We start from the raw sequence: 18,897 nt of genomic DNA, 5'->3' as shown, positions 1-18,897 counted from the left end.
TCTTAGTAGTAGTGTCATAGTTTGTTTCATTTATTGCCTTATACACTCATTTTGCCTCAGGAAACATTATGTTACAGTAATATATTATGTTACTCCAAGCACCTCTCTTTTTATTAAATACTTGCCACATAAGCAAAATTGTCTTGGGATATGTTAGGTTACTACCTAAGTTACCCTCACTATAACTAGCCTAATGCGCAAGGCCGTGCATATTGGTTAACAAATCTAAGCTAACTAGTAGTAATCAAATGAGCTAGTGATCGTGACCGGCGGTGAGTGAAGGGCACTAAAAGTAGTACCAGCACTAAAAATTAACAAGGTTTCGTGGTACTCGGGGGTCCTGGCCGGGTGCGAAAGCTCCCACTGATTAATTGTTTAGTTGATTAGTTGGTGTGCCATCGACGCGCATCCGTGTCTCAGGTCAAGGGACAGCTAAGGTCTTGTATAATGGGAGATGCTTAAAGAAATAAATCAGATTTTTTTAAGCACCGGTGTTTATTTGTACAAGGTAGACGCTTAACTAAACGTCTCTTCTATAAAAATAGACATCGGTGCTTCAGAAAATCTCGATTTATTTTTCTTAGTACCTCTTTAAGCATCTCTTATTGTACAAGGCTGCAGAGCTGCTAGCTAAAGCTTTGCGCGTGTGTGTGCATGCATATGCTCCGGTGTGTTACACGTTGTTTGTGATAGTATGAAATTAGCGGCTGTATGGGCGCCTCCGTCGGCTTAATTATATTGACCGGCACGGCGAAATGGCTCCCCGGAGCACATGCTAGGGAGTCCTGGGGCTACCTTAGTGAAAACTTTGTTTAGTAGGAGTATTTCAGGTAATTATTGATTTTGCTACCATGTGCATGTTAGTTGTGTTTTTCTTTCGTGGGTGCGTGCGTGTAGTTTTTTTCTTCCAATTTTTTACAAAAGCACACACATAGGACACAACTACCATGCAACACATGTGGCGAGCAATCTCAAATCATTTACTCCCTCTGTTCACTTTTTTAAGTCATTTCAAACAGCTCAAAATGGGCTGTTTTGTACATTGTCTGAAACGTCTTCAAGGTCTTTTAAAAATGAACAAAGGGAGTAGAAAAAATGGGCATGATCGCGCGCACACCTGAAATGTTTCATTTATTTACTTGAAATTGTTGTTACCTGATAACACACAGTCTGTCAGCTACAATTACCTATTTTTGTAAACACCCATGTATTAACCAAATTAAAGGCACATGAGAGCTGATGTGTTGAGCATTTCATCAACTAAATCGTTCTTCACAGAAAAGGGAGTCTGTCTCCAAAATGATGAAGCTATGTAAAGCAAAAGCAATATGGGAACCCGCAAGGCATGCACAAAATTCCGCTTCCTACACACTAGAAGGTGCAATTACAAATTTATCTGGCATGGTTAAATATATGTCTCTTACTGTTACATTGCTCTTGAAGTGAGACTTGACAATGCATTGTTGACCTTTTCTCTATGTCATGAAAATACCTACATGATAATGTGGAATTACATGTGTCGACAAGTTAACCTGAAAGGTTTGGTTTCTTTTTTTTCCCCAATAACCAAGGTTTTATTTCCCTCTATGAGTTTTCAAACCAAGCAGTACCTTTTTCTTTTGGCAAAAACAATGATGATCGTGTTTTTTTAGAATTAATGATGATTGTGGGTTTTTTTGGAGACAAAATGATGATCGTTTTTTTTTTGAAAAATGATCGTGGGTGCATATACTACCAGAGGAGAAGGCCCGGCAGAAAGTATCGGGCCTGAGCTCTCGAAACAAAACGGACTCCATTTCGCCAGCACAAAACCCACTGTCTCTTGTCCACGGCCCAGCCCACCAAACCCGCCTCGTCGCCTCCACCTCCACCGCCCACTCCACAGAGCAAGCCAAGCCAGAGATAAAACCAACTCGGACGCGCCGGCAGCGCAGCAACCGCACCGCACGCCCTCGCCGTCGCCATGGCCACGGCCTCCGGCTCCTCCTCCCTCTCCGCCGCGTCCTTCCTCTCCCCAGCCCCGTCTCGCCCCCGCCCCCTCTTCCGCGCCCTCGCGGCCTCGGGCTCGGGCGGCGGCAAGAAGAAGGCCGGCAAGTCCAAGAGCAGCAGCAGCAGCAAGGGCAAGGGCAAGGAGAAGGCGCTGGAGCCGCCGCCTGACGTGACGGTCCGCCGCGCGCCGGCCGGGAGCGCGTCGGTGTTCGAGCAGCAGCGGACGAAGGCGGGGTTCAACCCCGGCGGCCGCGGGAATCGGTTCACGGAGGACGAGGTCCGGCAGCGGCAGGCCACCGAGAGCGCCTTCCTCTTCGCCTGGCTGGGCCTCGGCGGGATCATCCTCTTCCAGGGCCTCGCGCTCGCCGCCTCCGGTAATTCACCTACCTATGCTATCTAGTAGCTGATTTAAGCTTTGTCCTATGGGGAATCTGGACATTGTTGGGTACAAAACCTAGGTATTTGAAACTTAGGGGGATGCCATGATATGATAGTAAGAGTTAAGAAGCATTGTGGCGCAGTGGAGTACTACGTATTACTAACTTGAGTGGCGTCTGGTGTTAAGAAACATCATTTGCTCTGTAAATGTTGGATGCATTTTTCATGTTTGCCATGACACCGTTGACTTGGTGATTTTAACTGAACTGAAATTGTGCTTGCGTGATGCTAATCGATGCATATAACTCATCATCGCCTTGGCTTGTTCTAAATTATCCGAGTTAATCATTTATCAACCAAATTCTCTAAGTTGGACCATTTGGAATGAGAGAAATGCTAGGGGTCTTCCACCACAAGTCCGCTTCGCCGACAATCCTCCTTAAGGGTATAAAGAAAGAGGCAAAACTTTGGGTCATCGCGGGGGCGAAACACTTAGGTCTAATCATGCCGGGAGAGTAGTGTCCTTGTTCTATGTTGGTGGACGTTTGGGGGTTGTCTTTGTAACCATAACACTATATTTTTCCCTTAATTAATGGATGAGGCAAATCTTTGGCCTCTGTTTCAATTTTTATTTGCTAAGGGTGGGAAAGGTTTTGCTACTGTAGAATTGTTGACTCAACTAATCATATCTGAACCTTCTTATGAAAAATGCAGGTTTTCTGCCCACAGAATGGGACAGTTTTTTAGTTAAGTACCTGTATCCGTCGTTCACCCCGACAGTACTCTTGTTCCTCGGGGGTACGACTGGATATGGCGTCTTCAAGTACTTTGAAGGCGAAAAAAGCAAAGACTAGATTCGTTTCAAAGCAAAGGTGAGGCTAAATATCATCATCCCGTGAATATGTGGTGTTCTTTGCTACGTTCGTTTTGTTCACCCCACCTGAGGTAGTCTCCAGATAGTCTGAAATACATGTCTACTTCATATACATTATGTAGCTATTGTTGGATAAGATCTCTTGTTCCAGCTTTAGAAAGCTACAACACAATAGACTCATCATCATTGACTACTGCATTACAGTATATATGTGCTTGCATCTACAAGTTTCACAGTGTAACAGATCATCTACATTTGCGGAAAGCATCACCTGTGCTCCTCTTATTTAGAAGGTACTTAGTCATAGATCATAATCCCCCAAAGACAGAGGTTGCTTAAACAATGACTACCTAGTACATACATGGTGTTCGCCTTTCCTGTCATGTTTTATGCTGCTCCACATTCTTCAGTTGTTACAGTCGAGATCAGCCTTATCGTCTAGCTACATGAATTGAAACTTGATTTTCCATTTGGTGTCTTTTCCATTGGCCACCCTATGACCCTGTCATCCATTCTTCTTTTTCATGACCCTGTTCATTCCATCTGATACAGCATCTCGGAGCAGAGTTTGCTGACTTTGAGGGGTGGAGTTCCTTGTTAGTGTGGTAAAGGAACATAGTACTGTCTCAGAAGTAGCTTAAGGCAGGAGATGAGTCCCAGAGAGCTAGGCTGTTGCTGTAAAAGAATTTCTCTTTTTGTCGCCAATCCTGAATTACTGACGATCTTCTATGTAAAGGTAATAGCCATTGTATATTCATGTATGAACTGAGCTGTATAATGGTTCCTACGCACTAGTCACATGGCCGTCTGTACATGTTACTTGTATCGAGCATTTGTGCCCTGTTCAGTGTACATGGATTGCACGATCTGTCCTGCTAGAATGAGGCTAACTGAGTTTAGTTATGGTTATTTTCATGAAGAAAAATCCTAAACAAATCAGTTATGTATCAGAGGATGTCGACAATCATCTGGAGTAAAATGTGTGGTCGTTTTAGCCAAATTATTTATCTTATAGTGATTGTTTGGTATCACTGATTTGGTTACCCACGAGATTTATCTAGGGTATTCGTATCATCATGCACCCTCAATCGGATCGGAGAAGGTAACATACTGACGAACTTGAACACTGCTGGTCAGTTTTTACACCTGCAGCTGATGCAGGTTATCCATGGATGCACCCAACACGAAATTTCATCTCAACATTTCAACGTACAGCCATGCATGCATGATCAAATGAATTCAAGCAAATCACATATAATAGATTATTTTGCTGCATTTCAAATTTCAATATTCAGCAAACATCTCGAACAGTAGTGGTAGACATAAGACATCAACACAATCCTATGCCCCGGGGTCGAACAGTATTGTGCATGTCATAGGATTGTGGCATCAGCGACACAATAATAACCTTATATATAGGGATCATGAACCATAGGTCTAGAATTCAAGCGATTCAGGAAGCAAACTTGGAGAGAAGCTCCTTGAGAACGGAGGGGCTGCAGGTCCTGATTATTTGCTCCAGCCCATCAGCCGTGAAAACCGTGTGCAAATTTGTGCTAGTTTTGACGAACTCCAAGCAGGAATGCTTCAACCAGAGGCACCGGTTCCGCTCAGCCACGACAATGATGTCTGCCACCGTGTCCTTGCAAATCAATTCGGTCAACTTCTCTTCACAGACTGACTTGAGGCTTTGGAGACCATATCTTTCTGCAGCTTCAAGGAGCTGTAGCAGCCAGTCTTTTTTCATGTCATCCTCTTCGGTGTCATCAGTCTCATCGCCATTGTCACGCTTGAATTCAGGCATTCCATCGGTGTAGATGAAAGTAAGCAAGTCCAGGAATACGTTTGCTTTGATGTCGTCTATCTTGACAACACTGGACGTAGCATTGTCCACATTCATGGTGCCAAAGAGCTGTGCCTTGAAGACGGTAGATCGGGCTGCAAGCATCCACCGGTGCGCAGCGAACTCCTTGCCGTCAACCTCAAACGTGACGTCAGCACCCTCCTTGCTCAGGAGGAGATCGCCAAGATGGCTTGGTAAGTCGGCCTGTGGCAATTCGGTGAATGGAAGAACGGCGGTCCCCTCCTCCTCCTTGTTCACGGCCGACTTGCGGACAACAAGGTCACACCGGATGACGAAGCTGTCGTCCTTGAGATGCCTTGATCTTTCAAAAACCTCCTTTTTCATGAAATCAAACTGGCCATCAAAAGAACCATCCAAGTAAAAAGGTTCGCTTTGGCGGATGTGCTTTGGCACCCGTAACTCGGGCTGGTCAATGAAACTGAAGGCACACTGAACCCTAACGCTCGGCCCGGTATCGTCTTCAAGGACAAGGAAAACCGATATAAATTCTTCATAATCCTCGTCAAAACCATTAGGGTGGTAGTCGATGGTCCAGCGACGGCCTCCAACAATGAAAGGACGAGACTTGATCCATTCGCCGTTGGGAGTTGTCTCTTTGGTGCGCAAGTAACCTTCGACAACGATCAAGTGGTACCCACTATCTGCACCGGAGTTGATGGTCGACTTGGTGGAGGCGCACAGCTTGCCGTCAGCAATGAGAGATACGCCAGCAAACGCCATGTTGGGCAAGCCTCCAATAGTAGAGCTGCGAGAAACACATATATGTTATGAGATGAAGTGCAGCATTGGGTGATACCCTGGGAAGAAAATGATGAACGAAATCTAGGGGCCGATCAGGGGAAGCATATCTAAATTACATAAACGTACTGATCCAAGAATGGAGGATCGCCGATCACCGCCGTATCTCCGGGCGGCCGGGCCGGGGTAGGAGTGGGACAGAATGGTAAGAGCCGGTCGAGGAGATCGCCTGAGGTAGCGCATATATATAGCAGCGAGAATGAATGCGAGATGCCCGGCAACCTCTCTCTGGAGAACCTCGTCGTGCTCGTGTTCAATTCAAACGAAGTCCAGCGCTCCTCCGTCCCCTCTAGAACTGAGCACATGCAGGCCGAGTTGATTAAGTTTTTCTTTGTTTCGAGAACGAGTTAATTACTGCTAGGTTAATGCAGAGGCTTTACATTTCCGAGGAGACCGTCGATTGAGCTTGCGTGGTTTCAGATCGATGCATCCACACTTGCGTTTCGCCTCCTCCAGGTCTCACCGAAGAGTTACTACTTGGCCAGGCCTCTTTTCTCTACGTGTATATTTGCGTGTAGGACCCACCTCCTGTTTCCTCTGTATAGTTGAGGTTGTGACTCACCTCTATACTTATATATACGTGCCTGATGCACCGATCAATACATCGAGATTGCACAGCCCATATCTTGTCTTTCTATATGGTATCTATTGCAGCACGATCCTAAAACCCTAAAGCCACCGTCGCCGCCGCCACCAGTCGCCGCTGCCGCCACCATCCCTTGGGTCGCCGCCGCCGCCGCTGGTCGCCGCCGCCTCTCCCCACCACCCAGCCCTCTGCCGTCGCCGCCTCTTCCCGAGGCCGCCGCCGCTGCTCGCTTCCGCTTCCGCTCACGCCCTCTCTCCCGAACCCTCACCTCCCACCCGCGTCGCACCCGCACCACCCCAGCCCCCTGCCACCCGCGTCGCCACACTTCCCAACCTGTGCCGCAACCCGAACCACCCACCCACCACCCACCGCGTCGCGCCGCGTCCCAAACCCTAACCCTAGCCATGAGCTCCTCCTCGTCCACCGTCTCAAACCCGTTCGCCGGTCCCGATATCACTCTCGTCCACGACCTCAACATCCATGAGCGTGTTCCGGTCAAGCTTGATCAAAACACCGCGTCCTACTCCGCTTAGAAGCGGTATTTTTCACTTGTGTTCCGTGAGTACCTCCTGCACGGCCACGTGGACGACACCGTGGACTCGGCGCTCATGATCAAGGACGCGGAGTGGATGATCCTCGACGCCACCATCATCCGCTGGTTCTACCTCACCATCTCCAGTGATCTCTTTCACACCATGGTGGACGATGACGACGCCTACGCGGTCTGGACCAAGCTCAACGGCCTCTTCACTGACAACCCGCTGCAGCGCAAGGTCCTGCTCCATGGTGAGTTTTACGGGTGCCAGCAACTTGACTCATCCATCGATGATTTTTGCATGCGCCTCAAGAAGCTTGCCGACGAGCTCCGTGATCTCGGGGAGACGATAGGCGACGAGCTCCTCATCAGCACCCTCACCGCCGGCCTCAATGAGGATTTTGGGAACGCCGCCTCCAACCTTACCCTCATCCCGGAGCCTACCTTCGCTAAGGTGGTCGCGTACCTCAAGTTGGAGGAGCGCCGGCCTCAACCAGGTTTCCCGCCCACCCTGGCCGCTCCCTTCCCGCCGCCCCAGCCAGCGGCCAATGGGGGAGGGGGTCGTCACGGCGGCCGTCGTGGTGGCCGCAAGCAAGGGGCGCAGGCGCTCAGGGAGGAGCACCCCGCCCACTGCAGCAGGCTTATTAGCCGGCCCCGTGGTACGCCGGCCAGAACCCATGGACCGGCGTCGTGCTCACCTACTCCATGCTGGTTCCTCGGGCCCCTGCCCCGGGCCTTCTCGGCGCTCGGCCACAGTCCCACCAGGCGTTCTACGCCGCGCCGCAGCCCTATGCGGCGTCCTACGCGGCGCCCTACGGCCAACAGCCGCAGCCAGATGGGCCGCCGCTGCTGCCCCTGACGGCCGCGCCACCACCTCTCCCGCCGGCATCGTGGGACCCGACCCTTCTGGCGGCTCTTCACACTGCTCCTTCCCCGTCTAGCTACACCGGCGACGGCTACTGGTACATGGACACCGGAGCTACCGCTCACATGGTGGCTTATCCCGGTAACCTGCACACCTCCTATCCTGTCCATACTTCCAACCGAATCACCGTCGGTGACGGCTCCTCTCTTCCTATCACCCATATAGGTCATGCATATTTTCCGTCTAACTCCACTCCAATATCCATGTCTAATGTCCTAGTTTCTCCTGAACTTATTAAAAATCTTATTTCTGTCCGTTCTCTTACACGTGAAAATCATGTCACCGTTGAATTTGACGAATGTGGTTTTTCTGTTAAGGACGCTCGCACGCGGAAGGTGCTCCACCGATGTGACAGCCCTGACGAGCTCTACTCGGTTCACTCCGCCACCTCCACCACTTTCGCCGCCCCTGTCGCTCTCGCCACCGGAGTGGATCTTTGGCATGCTCGCCTGGGTCATCCTAATCCTGCCATCCTTCACCACATACTTCGGAGTTTTTCTTTCACGTGTAATAAGAACGAGGATCACTCATGTCATGCATGTCGCCTCGGCAAACATGCTCGTCTCCCGTTTAGGGCTTCTTTTTATGTTGCATCGTACCCGTTTGAGTTAATTCATAGTGATGTTTGGCCCTCTCCTATTGCCAGTAATACGGACTTTCTTTATTATCTTGTCATACTTGATGATTTCTCGCATTATGTGTGGATCTTCATGTTGCGCCACAAGTCGGATGTCATATCCACTCTCGTCGCATTCTACTCCTATGTTCTCACGCAGTTTGGTCGTCCCATTCTCGCATTGCAGACAGACAACGGGAAGGTGTTCGACAACCTCGCTGTTCGTACTCTCCTTACCACACATGGCATGACTTTTCGTCTCACTTGCCCGTACACCTCGCAACAGAACGGTCGCGCTGAGCGTATCCTTCGCACTCTCAATGACTGCGTTCGGACTCTACTCTTTCATGCCAATGTGCCTCCGCGCTTTTGGCCTGACGCTCTCGCCACCGCTTCCCTCCTCATCAACATCCGTCCATGTCGTACTCGCGGGAACTTTACACCTCATCACCTTCTCTTCGGTGCACCACCCTCTTATGATGGGCTTCGCATCTTCGGCTGCCTGTGCTACCCTAGCATCGCTGCTACTGCACCTCATAAGCTTGTACCCCGCTCCGTCGCCTGCATCTTTCTCCGCTACCCACCTAACACTAAGGGCTACCGCTGCTATGATCCCGTCTCCCATCGTGTTTTCACCTCCCGACACGTTTACTTTGAGGAGATAGTGTTTCCGTTTCAGCAGCAGGTACCCCTTGTCGCCTCGTCTCCGCCGGCCACCGGCGGCTCTTCGACGACTTCGTCAGGTGGACGGCCCCGTTCGGCCCGTGGACCGCCTCCGGGCTTTGGCGGTCCTCGCGCCCTCCCGCCGGCGCCCGCACACTCGGCCTCCTCGGTCGAACCTGACGGCGCGACCGGCGCCCCCTTCACCCACCGCCCCCGACTCGGGCGCCGCGGGATCGGGCGCTGCTGGCTCGGCCGCCTCGCCGTCCCCGACGCCGGCCGCCCCTTCGGCCGCCTCGACGTCGACCCTGACGCCGGCCTCCTCGCCGGTGGCTCCGACGGCGCCCCCTGGCCCTGTTACGCAGGCTCGTACTGGTGTTCATCGTCCGAGCCTCCGGTACTTGAGCGATGAGTATGCCCTCGCCACCTCCACCGCGGAGCCGTCTCCTCTTCCCGCGTCCGCTCGCGCAGCCCTCCGTGATCCTCACTGGCTTGCGGCGATGCAAGAAGAGTTCGATGCTCTTCAGCGGAACCGTACCTGGACACTGGTTCCCCGGCCTCCTCGCGCCAACGTCATCACCGGCAAGTGGGTCTTTTGCCATAAGACCCGCTCGGATGGTACTCTTGAGCGCTACAAGGCTCGCTGGGTGGTTCGTGGTTTTCGCCAGCGCGCTGGAGTGGACTTCACTGAGACGTTTGCCCCGGTTGTCAAACCGGGCACGATCCGCACCGTCCTTCAGCTCTCAGTGTCCCGAGGCTGGCCTGTTCACCAGATGGATGTCTCCAATGCCTTTCTCCACGGCCATCTTGAGGAGCAGGTGCATTGTGAGCAACCCACTGGTTTCGTCGACGCCTCCCTTCCTGGCCATGTGTGTCTGCTGTCTCGCTCTCTCTACGGGCTCAAGCAGGCACCCCGTGCCTGGTACCAGTGGATTGCCGGGTTTCTTTAGACACTGGGCTTCAGCGTCACTCGCTCGGATGCCTCACTGTTTGTCTATCGCCACGGTGACACGACTGCATATTTGCTCCTTTACGTCGATGACATCATCCTGACGGCCTCCTCCACAGCTCTTCTTCAGCAAATTACTCTCTGGCTACGTGACGAGTTTGCCATCAAGGACTTGGGTGCTCTACATTATTTCCTTGGCATTGAGGTCGTTCGACGCCTGGACGGTTTCTTTCTTCATCAGCAGAAGTATGCACATGAGCTTCTTGAGCGTGCTGGCATGCTCAACTGTCCCCCTGTTGCTACTCCTATTGACACGAAGGCCAAGGTTTCTGCTCTTGAGGGCTCGCCAGCGTCGGATGATCCTTTCTACCGGTCTATCGTTGGTGCTCTTTAGTACTTGACTCTCACCAGACCGGATCTTCAGTATGTTGTTCAGCAGGTGTGTCTCCACATGCACGCCCCTCATGACTCTCATTGGACTCTCGTGAAGCGGATCCTTCGCTACATCCGCGGCACGATGACCCTTGGGCTGACACTCATGGCGTCCACTTCTCTGGAGATGATGGCCTACTCCGATGCAGACTGGGCTGGCTGCCCAGATACTCGTCGGTCCACCTCTGGCTACTGCGTCTACCTCGGTCCTTCACTCGTCTCGTGGTCGTCCAAACGACAACCCACGGTTTCGCGCTCCAGCGCGGAGGCTGAGTACCGAGCCGTGGCCAATGCTGTTGCTGAGTGCACCTGGCTACGACAGTTACTTCAGGAGCTGCATCACGACGTCTCCCAGGCTACGGTTGTCTACTGCGACAACGTTTCTGCGGTGTACCTCTCCGCCAACCCCGTTCATCATCGTCGGACTAAACACATTGAGCTGGACATTCATTTTGTGCGCGAGCAGGTGGTTCTTGGACGCATTCGGGTTCTCCATGTGCCGACTGCGCAACAGTTCGCCGATGTGATGACGAAGGGACTGCCGACTTCTACCTTCGAGGAGTTTCGTTCCAGTCTTTGCGTCACTGGCGCCGCTTCGACTGCGCGGGGGGGGGGGGTGTTGAGTATATTGTGCACGTGTATATTTGTGTGTAAGGCCCACCTCCTGTTTCCTCTGTATAGTTGAGGTTGTGGCCCACCTTTGTACTTATATATACGTGTCTGGTGCACCGATCAATACATCGAGATTGCATAGCCCATATCTTGTCCTTCTACAAATTAGATGTACTTAAGTATTATTTGGCGCAGAAGAACACGACGGGCCGCAGCGCACGACCCTCCATTCCCGCGCAAAACCTTCCCTCTTCTCTCCAGTCACCGACGGATCGCGTTCCTGCGAAATAATTGCCCAACGCTCACCCTTCAGCTATCCCCAAACCCCCAGGCTTCAGACACTTCTATAAGCCGCATCAAAGAGCACACACGCTGAATCAGATATAGCTCCGCATCTTCCCGGCGGTGTTGATCAACACGCTGCATGTCAGCCTAGGTACGGATCAACTTACAGTGATACCCCTTTTCTTCGGTTCTTCCCGGCGGAGTACCATGAAGCTTTTCGGTCCTCACTCAATTCTTACTTATCTGAATCCGTTCCAGGTATCTGCCAAATGGACCAGAAACTGGCCCTACCCCGACGGCCAAATCAATGCCGACGGCTGCCGTCGGCCTACTTTGCGCTATGCCGACAGCCACGTCTTGGCCGTCGGCGTACCTTGGCCGTCGGGCTACCACGAGCTAAGCCGATGGCACCCGTCGGCATACATATGTCGTCGGCCCAGCTGCGAACATGTCGACAGCAGCCGTCGGCATAACCAGGCCGTCGGCATACCCGTGGGCCCGGCGACCCCGCCTGTGACCAGCGGCTAACGTCGTCAAATCTATGCCGACGGCCTGGACGGCCGGCCGTCGGCATATATCGTCATGCCACGTCACAGATCCGCGGCGCACCGTCCATGAGCTAAGCCGACGGCTGCCGTCGGCATACATGCCACATCAGCGATCCGCGGCACGCCGCCCGCCGCCTAAAACCTGGCCGTCTCTATGCCGACGGCATAGCCGGCATAGGTAGACTTTTTTTTCATATGTATTTTTTAAGCTTTTTTATGTATTATTATATAAATTAACATGTAGCATGTTAAATATAAACATACATATGAATATATATGTAGTTTGTATTTTTTTCATATATTATGAATATATATATGGTTTGTATTTTTTCGAGCACGTTAATAATGTGCGGTCATGTTCTTTTGAATATAGATCATTATATTTTATTAAAATCAAAAACAACTATGCCGACAAAAGTTTTGTGGCGGTTGCAAACGCCCGACACCCGTCTCCAGAGTGTGACCCCCCTCACGTCCGCGGTGTGCCCCCCTCATGGACGGCGCCGGCACCTGGAGGGGGGAAACGGACGCGTCGGGTCTACACGGTGGATGTAGCTGTGGGTTTGGCCCGGATGTTTCTCCCGTGTGTCCCTACGGGTGACCTGACACAACCGGGTGCAGAGGTCCACTGGTCAAAGCCCGTCCGTGGGAAGTCAAAAGGCTAGATCTCGTGGTCAACCGCTCCACGGTTAGGCGGGACGGGGGCCCTGGGGGGGGGGTAGCAATGCCACCGGAGCATCGTACCGGACCCTCATACATGTGCGAGGTGGTGTTGTGGCATGTTCAAAGAGGCGGCACACATCTCAGGGGCGTGGCCCCCCTAACGGACGGCGCCGCCGCCGGCACCTGGAGGGGGAAAACGGACGCATCGGGTCTACACGGAGGGGATGTAGCTGTCGGTTTGGCCCGGATGTTGCTCCCAGGTGTCCCTCTGAGCTGACCTAACACAACCGGGTGGAGAGGTCCACTGTTCAAAGCCTGTCCGTGGAAAGTCAAAGGGCAAGATCTCGTGGTCAACCGCTCTAGGGTTAGGCAGGACAGGGGCCCTGGGGGGTAGCAATGCCACCGGAGCATCGCACCGGGCCCTCATACATGCGGGGTGGTGTGGTGGCATGTCCGAAGAGGCGGCACGCGTCTCCGGGGTTTGGCCCCCCTCACGGACGGCGCCACCGCCGGCACCTGGAGGGGGGAAACGGACGCGTCGGGTCTACACGGAGGGGATCTTGCTGTGGGTCTGGCCCGGATGTTGCTCCAAAGTGTTCCTATGGGCTGACCTAACACAACCGGGTGGAGAGGTCCACTGGTCAAATCCCGTCCGTGCAAAGTCAAAGGGCTAGATCCCGTGGTCAAACGCTACAGGGTTAGGCGGGTCGGGGGCCCTGGGGGGGTAGCAATGCCACCGGAGCGTCGCACCGGGCCCTCATACATGCGGGGTGGTGTGGTGGCATGTCCGAAGAGGCGGCACGCGTCTCCGGGGCGTGGCCCCCCCTAACGGACGGCGATGACACGGTAGTAGCCATTCTGCGGTAACGATGCGGCGTGAATATTATTAAATACTCGGAGCGCGATAAAATCATGAGTTTTTTTTGCACGACGTGTGCACATGTGCTATAGGAACGATAATATTTTTTTCATAATTTTTGGTGATGGAGAAGTATCCGAAAAATCCCCTCTACGCGGATTGCCCTTCGCGCGTCTACGGCTGTGGCCGGCGGCCTCCGGGGGCTAGCATGCCGCCAAATCTTGCGTAGGCAGCCTCTCATGTGTTTGGAAGTGTTGTGGTGGTTGCAAACGCCCGGCACGCGTGTCCGGGTGTGCCCCCCCTCACGGACGGCGCCGCCGCCGGCACCTGGAGGGGGGAAACGGACGCATCGGGTCTACACGGAGGGGATGTAGCTGTCGGTTTGGCCCGGATGTTGCTCCCAGGTGTCCCTCTGAGCTGACCTAACACAACCGGGTGGAGAGGTCCACTGTTCAAAGCCTGTTCGTGGAAAGTCAAAGGGCAAGATCTCGTGGTCAACCGCTCTAGGGTTAGGGAGGACAGGGGCCCTGGGGGGGGGTAGCAATGCCACCGGAGCGTCGCACCGGGCCCTCATACATGCGGGGTGGTGTGGTGGCATGTCCGAAGAGGCGGCACGCGTCTCCGGGGTTTGGCCCCCCTCACGGACGGCGCCACCGCCGGCACTTGGAGGGGGGAAACGGACGCGTCGGGTCTACACAGAGGGTATCTTGCTGTGGGTCTGGCCCGGATGTTGCTCCAAAGTGTTCCTATGGGCTGACCTAACACAACCGGGTGGAGAGGTCCACTGGTCAAATCCCGTCCGTGCAAAGTCAAAGGGCTAGATCCCTTGGTCAAACGCTACAGGGTTAGGCGTGACGGGGGCCCTGGGAGGGTAGCAATGCCACCGGAGCATCGCACCGGGCCCTCATACATGCGGGGTGGTGTGGTGGCATGTCCGAAGAGGCGGCACGTGTCTCCGGGGCGTGGCCCCCCTCACGGACGGCGATGACACGGTAGTAGCCATTCTGCGGTAACGATGCGGCGTGAATATTATTAAATACTCGGAGCGCGATAAAATCATGAGTTTTTTTGCACGACGTGGGCACATGTGCTATAGGAACGATGGAATTTTTTTCATAATTTTTGGTGATGGAGAAGTATCCGAAAAATTCCCTCTACGCGGATTGCCCTTCGCGCGTCTACGGCTGTGGCCGGCGGCCTCCGGGGGCTAGCATGCCGCCAAATCTTGCGTAGGCGGCCTCTCACGAGTTTGGAAGTGTTGTGGTGGTTGCAAACGCCCGGCACGCGTGTCTGGGGTGTGCCTCCCCTCACGGACGGCGCCGCCGCCGGCACTTGGAGGGGGGAAACGGACGCGTCGGGTCTACACGGAGGGGATCTTGCTGTGGGTCTGGCCCGGATGTTGCTCCAAAGTGTTCCTATGGGCTGACCTAACACAACCGGGTGGGGAGGTCCGCTGGTCAAAGCCCGTCCGTGCAAAGTCAAAGGGCTAGATCCCGTGGTCAAACGCTACAGGGCTAGGCGGGACGGGGGCCCTGGGGGTAGCAATGCCACCGGAGCGTCGCACCGGGCCCTCATACATGCGGGGTGGTGTGGTGGCATGTCCGAAGAGGCGGCACGCGTCTCCGGGGTTTGGCCCCCCTCACGGACGGCGCCACCGCCGGCACCTGGAGGGGGGAAACGGACGCGTCAGGTCTACACGGAGGGGATCTTGCTGTGGGTCTGGCCCGGATGTTGCTCCAAAGTGTTCCTATGGGCTGACCTAACACAACCGGGTGGAGAGGTCCACTGGTCAAATCCCGTCCGTGCAAAGTCAAAGGGCTAGATCCCGTGGTCAAACGCTACAGGGTTAGGCGGGTCGGGGGCCCTGGGGGGGTAGCAATGCCACCGGAGCGTCGCACCGGGCCCTCATACATGCGGGGTGGTGTGGTGGCATGTCCGAAGAGGCGGCACGCGTCTCCGGGGCGTGGCCCCCCTTAACGGACGACGATGACACGGTAGTAGACGGATCAGGCACTCGCATAGTTACCGGATCAGGCACTCGGTAACGGTACCCCTCAGTCAGTTGCTCTCCTATGTATCACCTTTCACGAGACCATAGAAAAAAATATACGTGATATTTTAGAAAATTGTTGTACAATATAAAAAAAGATCATGTCATTAAAAATAATGTTTCAAATCATTAAAGAAAATGTATGGTACATTTTAAATAATGTTCTGCATGTAAAAAATATGTATAAGAAAACATTAAAATATTTATAAAAAATAAGAAAACATTATAAAATTTATACAAAATAAGAAAAGTAAAAATAAAAATATGCCGACGGCAAAGCCGTCGGCATAGCTGCGGCCATAGGGAAGCTTGTACGCGGATCGGTGACGTGGTTAATAAAAAAGAAAAAAAAGTATGCCTACGGCTAAGCCGTCGGCATAGGTGCCACGTGGCGCCCTGAGCTATGCCGACGGCTTAGCCGTCGGCATAGTTGACCTTATCCACTCGCGTTACCCCCCATCCACTCACTGTCTCCCCACACCCCGAGCTGCCGCCGCCGCACCCCCGACCCCGACCTGCGCCGCCGCCGCACCCCCACCCCGACCTGCCGCCGCCGCCGCACCCCCCACCCCGACCTGCCGCCGCCGCCGCACCCCCCACCTCCCCCTGCCGCCGCCGCCCTCCCCGCCTCCACCACGCCCGCTGCCCTCCCCGCCTCCACAGCCGCGTCGCCGCCCCCGCCTCCACACCGGCCGGCGCCGCCGTCTCCACCCGCCGTCGCCCCGGCCTCCCCCGACCACGCGCTGCACCGGCCTCCCCGACCCCGCCACTGCGCCGGCCTCCCCCGACCCCGGCGCCCCGGCCTCTCCCGACCCCGCCGGCCGCGGCTCCTAGAGCCGGCCGCGGCTCCGTCCGGCCCCGTCCCTCCCGTCCCCGACCGCCCCTGCCTCACCATCCCCTCCACCGCCTCGCCCCCTGCCACGCCCCTCTCGGTGAGCTACGTTTTTTTTTCATTTTTTTCCATTTTTTTCTACTGTTGGATGGATGAATGAATGCATGGATGGATGTTGGATGTTAGATTGTTAGGTTAGATGTTAGATGTTAGGTTGTTAGGTTGATATATAGTTGAATGTTGGATGTTAGGATGTTAGATTGTTAGTTTGCATTATTTTTATCATGATGATCTTGTCATTTGAGATGTGCTCTAAAATTGGTATAAGATGAGTGATTATTTTTATCATGATGATCTTGTCAAAAAAATTGAACCGGACAAAATTTGACACTTGACAAAATAAGATTTTTTTCATAGTTTTAAGTGTCAGTGCTTAATGTTAAGTAGCTATGTGAGATGTGCTGCAAAATTATGATATGATCAGTGGTTATTTAATCATGATGATGTTGCAAAAAAATTGAAGGACAAAATTTGACACTTGACGAAACATGATTTTTTTTCATAGTTAAAAGTATCAATGCTTAATGTGAGGTGATGACCTAAATTTTTTTCACTCGGTGTAATTAACAGGATTTGTGGTGTTCCATCTTCGTGGAGTGATTGTCGACGTTGGAGGTGTTGGTCCACGATCGTCCGTCTCCTTTGATCGACTACATCGGAGGGTGAGCAACAATTCCATGACCTCGTCCACTTTTTTTCCATGTCACTAGATTAAATTTTCACATCAAGTCGCGTAACCTAGGTCTCCCGTCCGAAAGGGTTGCATCGATAAATATGCATTCAATTGCATATTTATCACCGCAGCTCTTTCGGATTGTCCAGCGCTTTCCACGGACAGCCCGAGGATGTGTAGATTGGGTACGTTGTTCATGCTCTACCCCGTTCCGAGACAGGATTTCGGCGGCGCCTCCCTGTTGTTCTCCGGATGCACATTCTCTCGGCATTTTGCCGAGACGTGTATTTGGAGAACAGCGGGGAGGTGCTGCCGAAATTTTGTCTCGGAATGGGGTAGAGCATGGACAACGTACTCAATCTACACATTCTCGGGTGGGATTAGGACCCATCTTTACCTATTAGAGATGTAGGTGGATTAAATGTCGTTTCTCGTCAACCTTGTAAAAAATAAAATATTGATGTGAGTAATTTAAATGAATCCTTAATTTTGTTGTGTGGCTTCCAATAAAGCAGAGATGGCAGATAATCAGTGGATGTATAGTGGGTTTTTCCGTCGGAATCAAGTAACAACAGAGTGGGTCGAGAAAACTGATGTGTTTTTGAAAGAGATATTCCGTAGTCCAATGAGGATGGTGCCAGAATGCCCGTGTGCCAGATGTAAGAGGCGTATTCGCAGAGATAAGAGTGAGATGACTAAGCACCTTCGCACGCATGGATTTATGCCCAACTTTAATATGCCGATAAACTTTGCCCAGCGGGACCGTGGTAGAGAGGATGTGATACGACAACGCGTCGCTGGTTATGAGGACGATGGGGTTAGAGACATGCTAGATGATGTCTTTGCTGCACAGCCGACACCTCCGTCACATTCAGCGAATGAACCGGAGGAGCCGGAGGAAACCGCAAAGGCCTTCCTGGAAATCTTGGCCTCGTCAAAGAAACCTCTCTATGAGGGTGCCAAGCTGTCTGTGCTGGATGCCATCTCGCAACTGATGGCAGTCAAGGCTGAGTACGGCTGTAGCCGAGGTTGCTTCGAAGCATTTCTGGGAGTATGGGCTAACAGCCTGCCTGAGGGCCATGAACTGCCGAAAACCATGTACGGTACGAAGAAAATCATGAAGGCGCTCTCGATGGACTATGAGAAAATACATGTTTGTCCAAAGAATTGCCTTTTGTTTAGGCATGAGTATGCGGATGACAAGTACTGTAGGAAGTGCGGTTCCTCTCGGTATATTGAGGTGGTCGATAAGCATGGTCAGAAGCAGCAGCTAAAAATCCCTGTGAAGGTTCTTCGGTATCTTGATTTTATAAAAAGACTGCAGCGCCTTTTCATCACCGAGGAGTCTGCCAAAATGATGAAGTGGCACAAGGAAGGGAAAAGGTACAATCCAAAAAAAATTGTACATCCATCAGGAGGTGAAGCATGGAAGTCATTCGATATAGAGTACCCGGAGGAAGCAGCCGAGGCTGGGAATGTCAGAATTGCTATAACAGGTGATGGGTTCAATCCATATGGTATGTCGTCTAATCCATACAGCTGTTGGCCCGTATTTGTTATTCCGCTGAATCTCCCTCCCGGCGCCATAATGCAACGCAAGACCATGTTCCTGTCGCTTATAATTCCGGGGCCTGAATATCCGGGGAAGAATTTGAGTGTGTTTATGCAGCCGTTGGTGGATGATTTGCACCATTCTTGGTACTTCCCGA

At 52.6% G+C, this 18,897-nt stretch overlaps 2 protein-coding genes across 2 annotated transcripts; one reads left to right on the top strand and one right to left on the bottom strand.

Moving 5' to 3' along the window:
• Positions 1 to 1,876: 1,876 nt before the first annotated feature.
• Positions 1,877 to 4,093, top strand: LOC123131960 (protein LPA2). The gene is made up of 3 exons (XM_044551689.1): positions 1,877 to 2,363; positions 3,082 to 3,239; positions 3,794 to 4,093. The coding sequence occupies exons 1-2, from the start codon at positions 1,964 to 1,966 to the stop codon at positions 3,219 to 3,221; spliced, it is 540 nt and encodes a 179-aa protein (XP_044407624.1). The 5' UTR covers positions 1,877 to 1,963; the 3' UTR covers positions 3,222 to 3,239; positions 3,794 to 4,093.
• Positions 4,094 to 4,608: 515 nt separating this feature from the next.
• On the bottom strand, positions 4,609 to 5,825 carry LOC123130251 (BTB/POZ and MATH domain-containing protein 2-like). Its single transcript, XM_044550192.1, has 2 exons — positions 5,418 to 5,825; positions 4,609 to 5,288 (listed from the first exon to the last, which is right to left on the bottom strand). Exons 1-2 carry the CDS (start codon positions 5,823 to 5,825, stop codon positions 4,695 to 4,697), a joined length of 1,002 nt encoding a protein of 333 aa, XP_044406127.1. The 3' UTR covers positions 4,609 to 4,694.
• Positions 5,826 to 18,897: the final 13,072 nt, after the last annotated feature.

This window comes from Triticum aestivum, chromosome 6A (assembly GCF_018294505.1).
Source record: "Triticum aestivum cultivar Chinese Spring chromosome 6A, IWGSC CS RefSeq v2.1, whole genome shotgun sequence".
NCBI lineage: Eukaryota > Viridiplantae > Streptophyta > Magnoliopsida > Poales > Poaceae > Triticum > Triticum aestivum.
This window is presented reverse-complemented; position numbering and strand designations above follow the sequence as displayed.

Bases quoted from the DNA above. Each gene is read 5' to 3' on its own strand.
- LOC123131960 (XM_044551689.1), top strand. From the start codon at position 1,964: ATGGCCACGGCCTCCGGCTCCTCCTCCCTCTCCGCCGCGTCCTTCCTC. The intron at 2,364-3,081 runs GTAATTCACCTA...TGAAAAATGCAG, and splicing joins CCTCGCGCTCGCCGCCTCCG to GTTTTCTGCCCACAGAATGG.
- LOC123130251 (XM_044550192.1), bottom strand. From the start codon at position 5,825: ATGGCGTTTGCTGGCGTATCTCTCATTGCTGACGGCAAGCTGTGCGCC. The intron at 5,289-5,417 runs GTTTTTGAAAGA...GAATTGCCACAG, and splicing joins TTGATTTCATGAAAAAGGAG to GCCGACTTACCAAGCCATCT.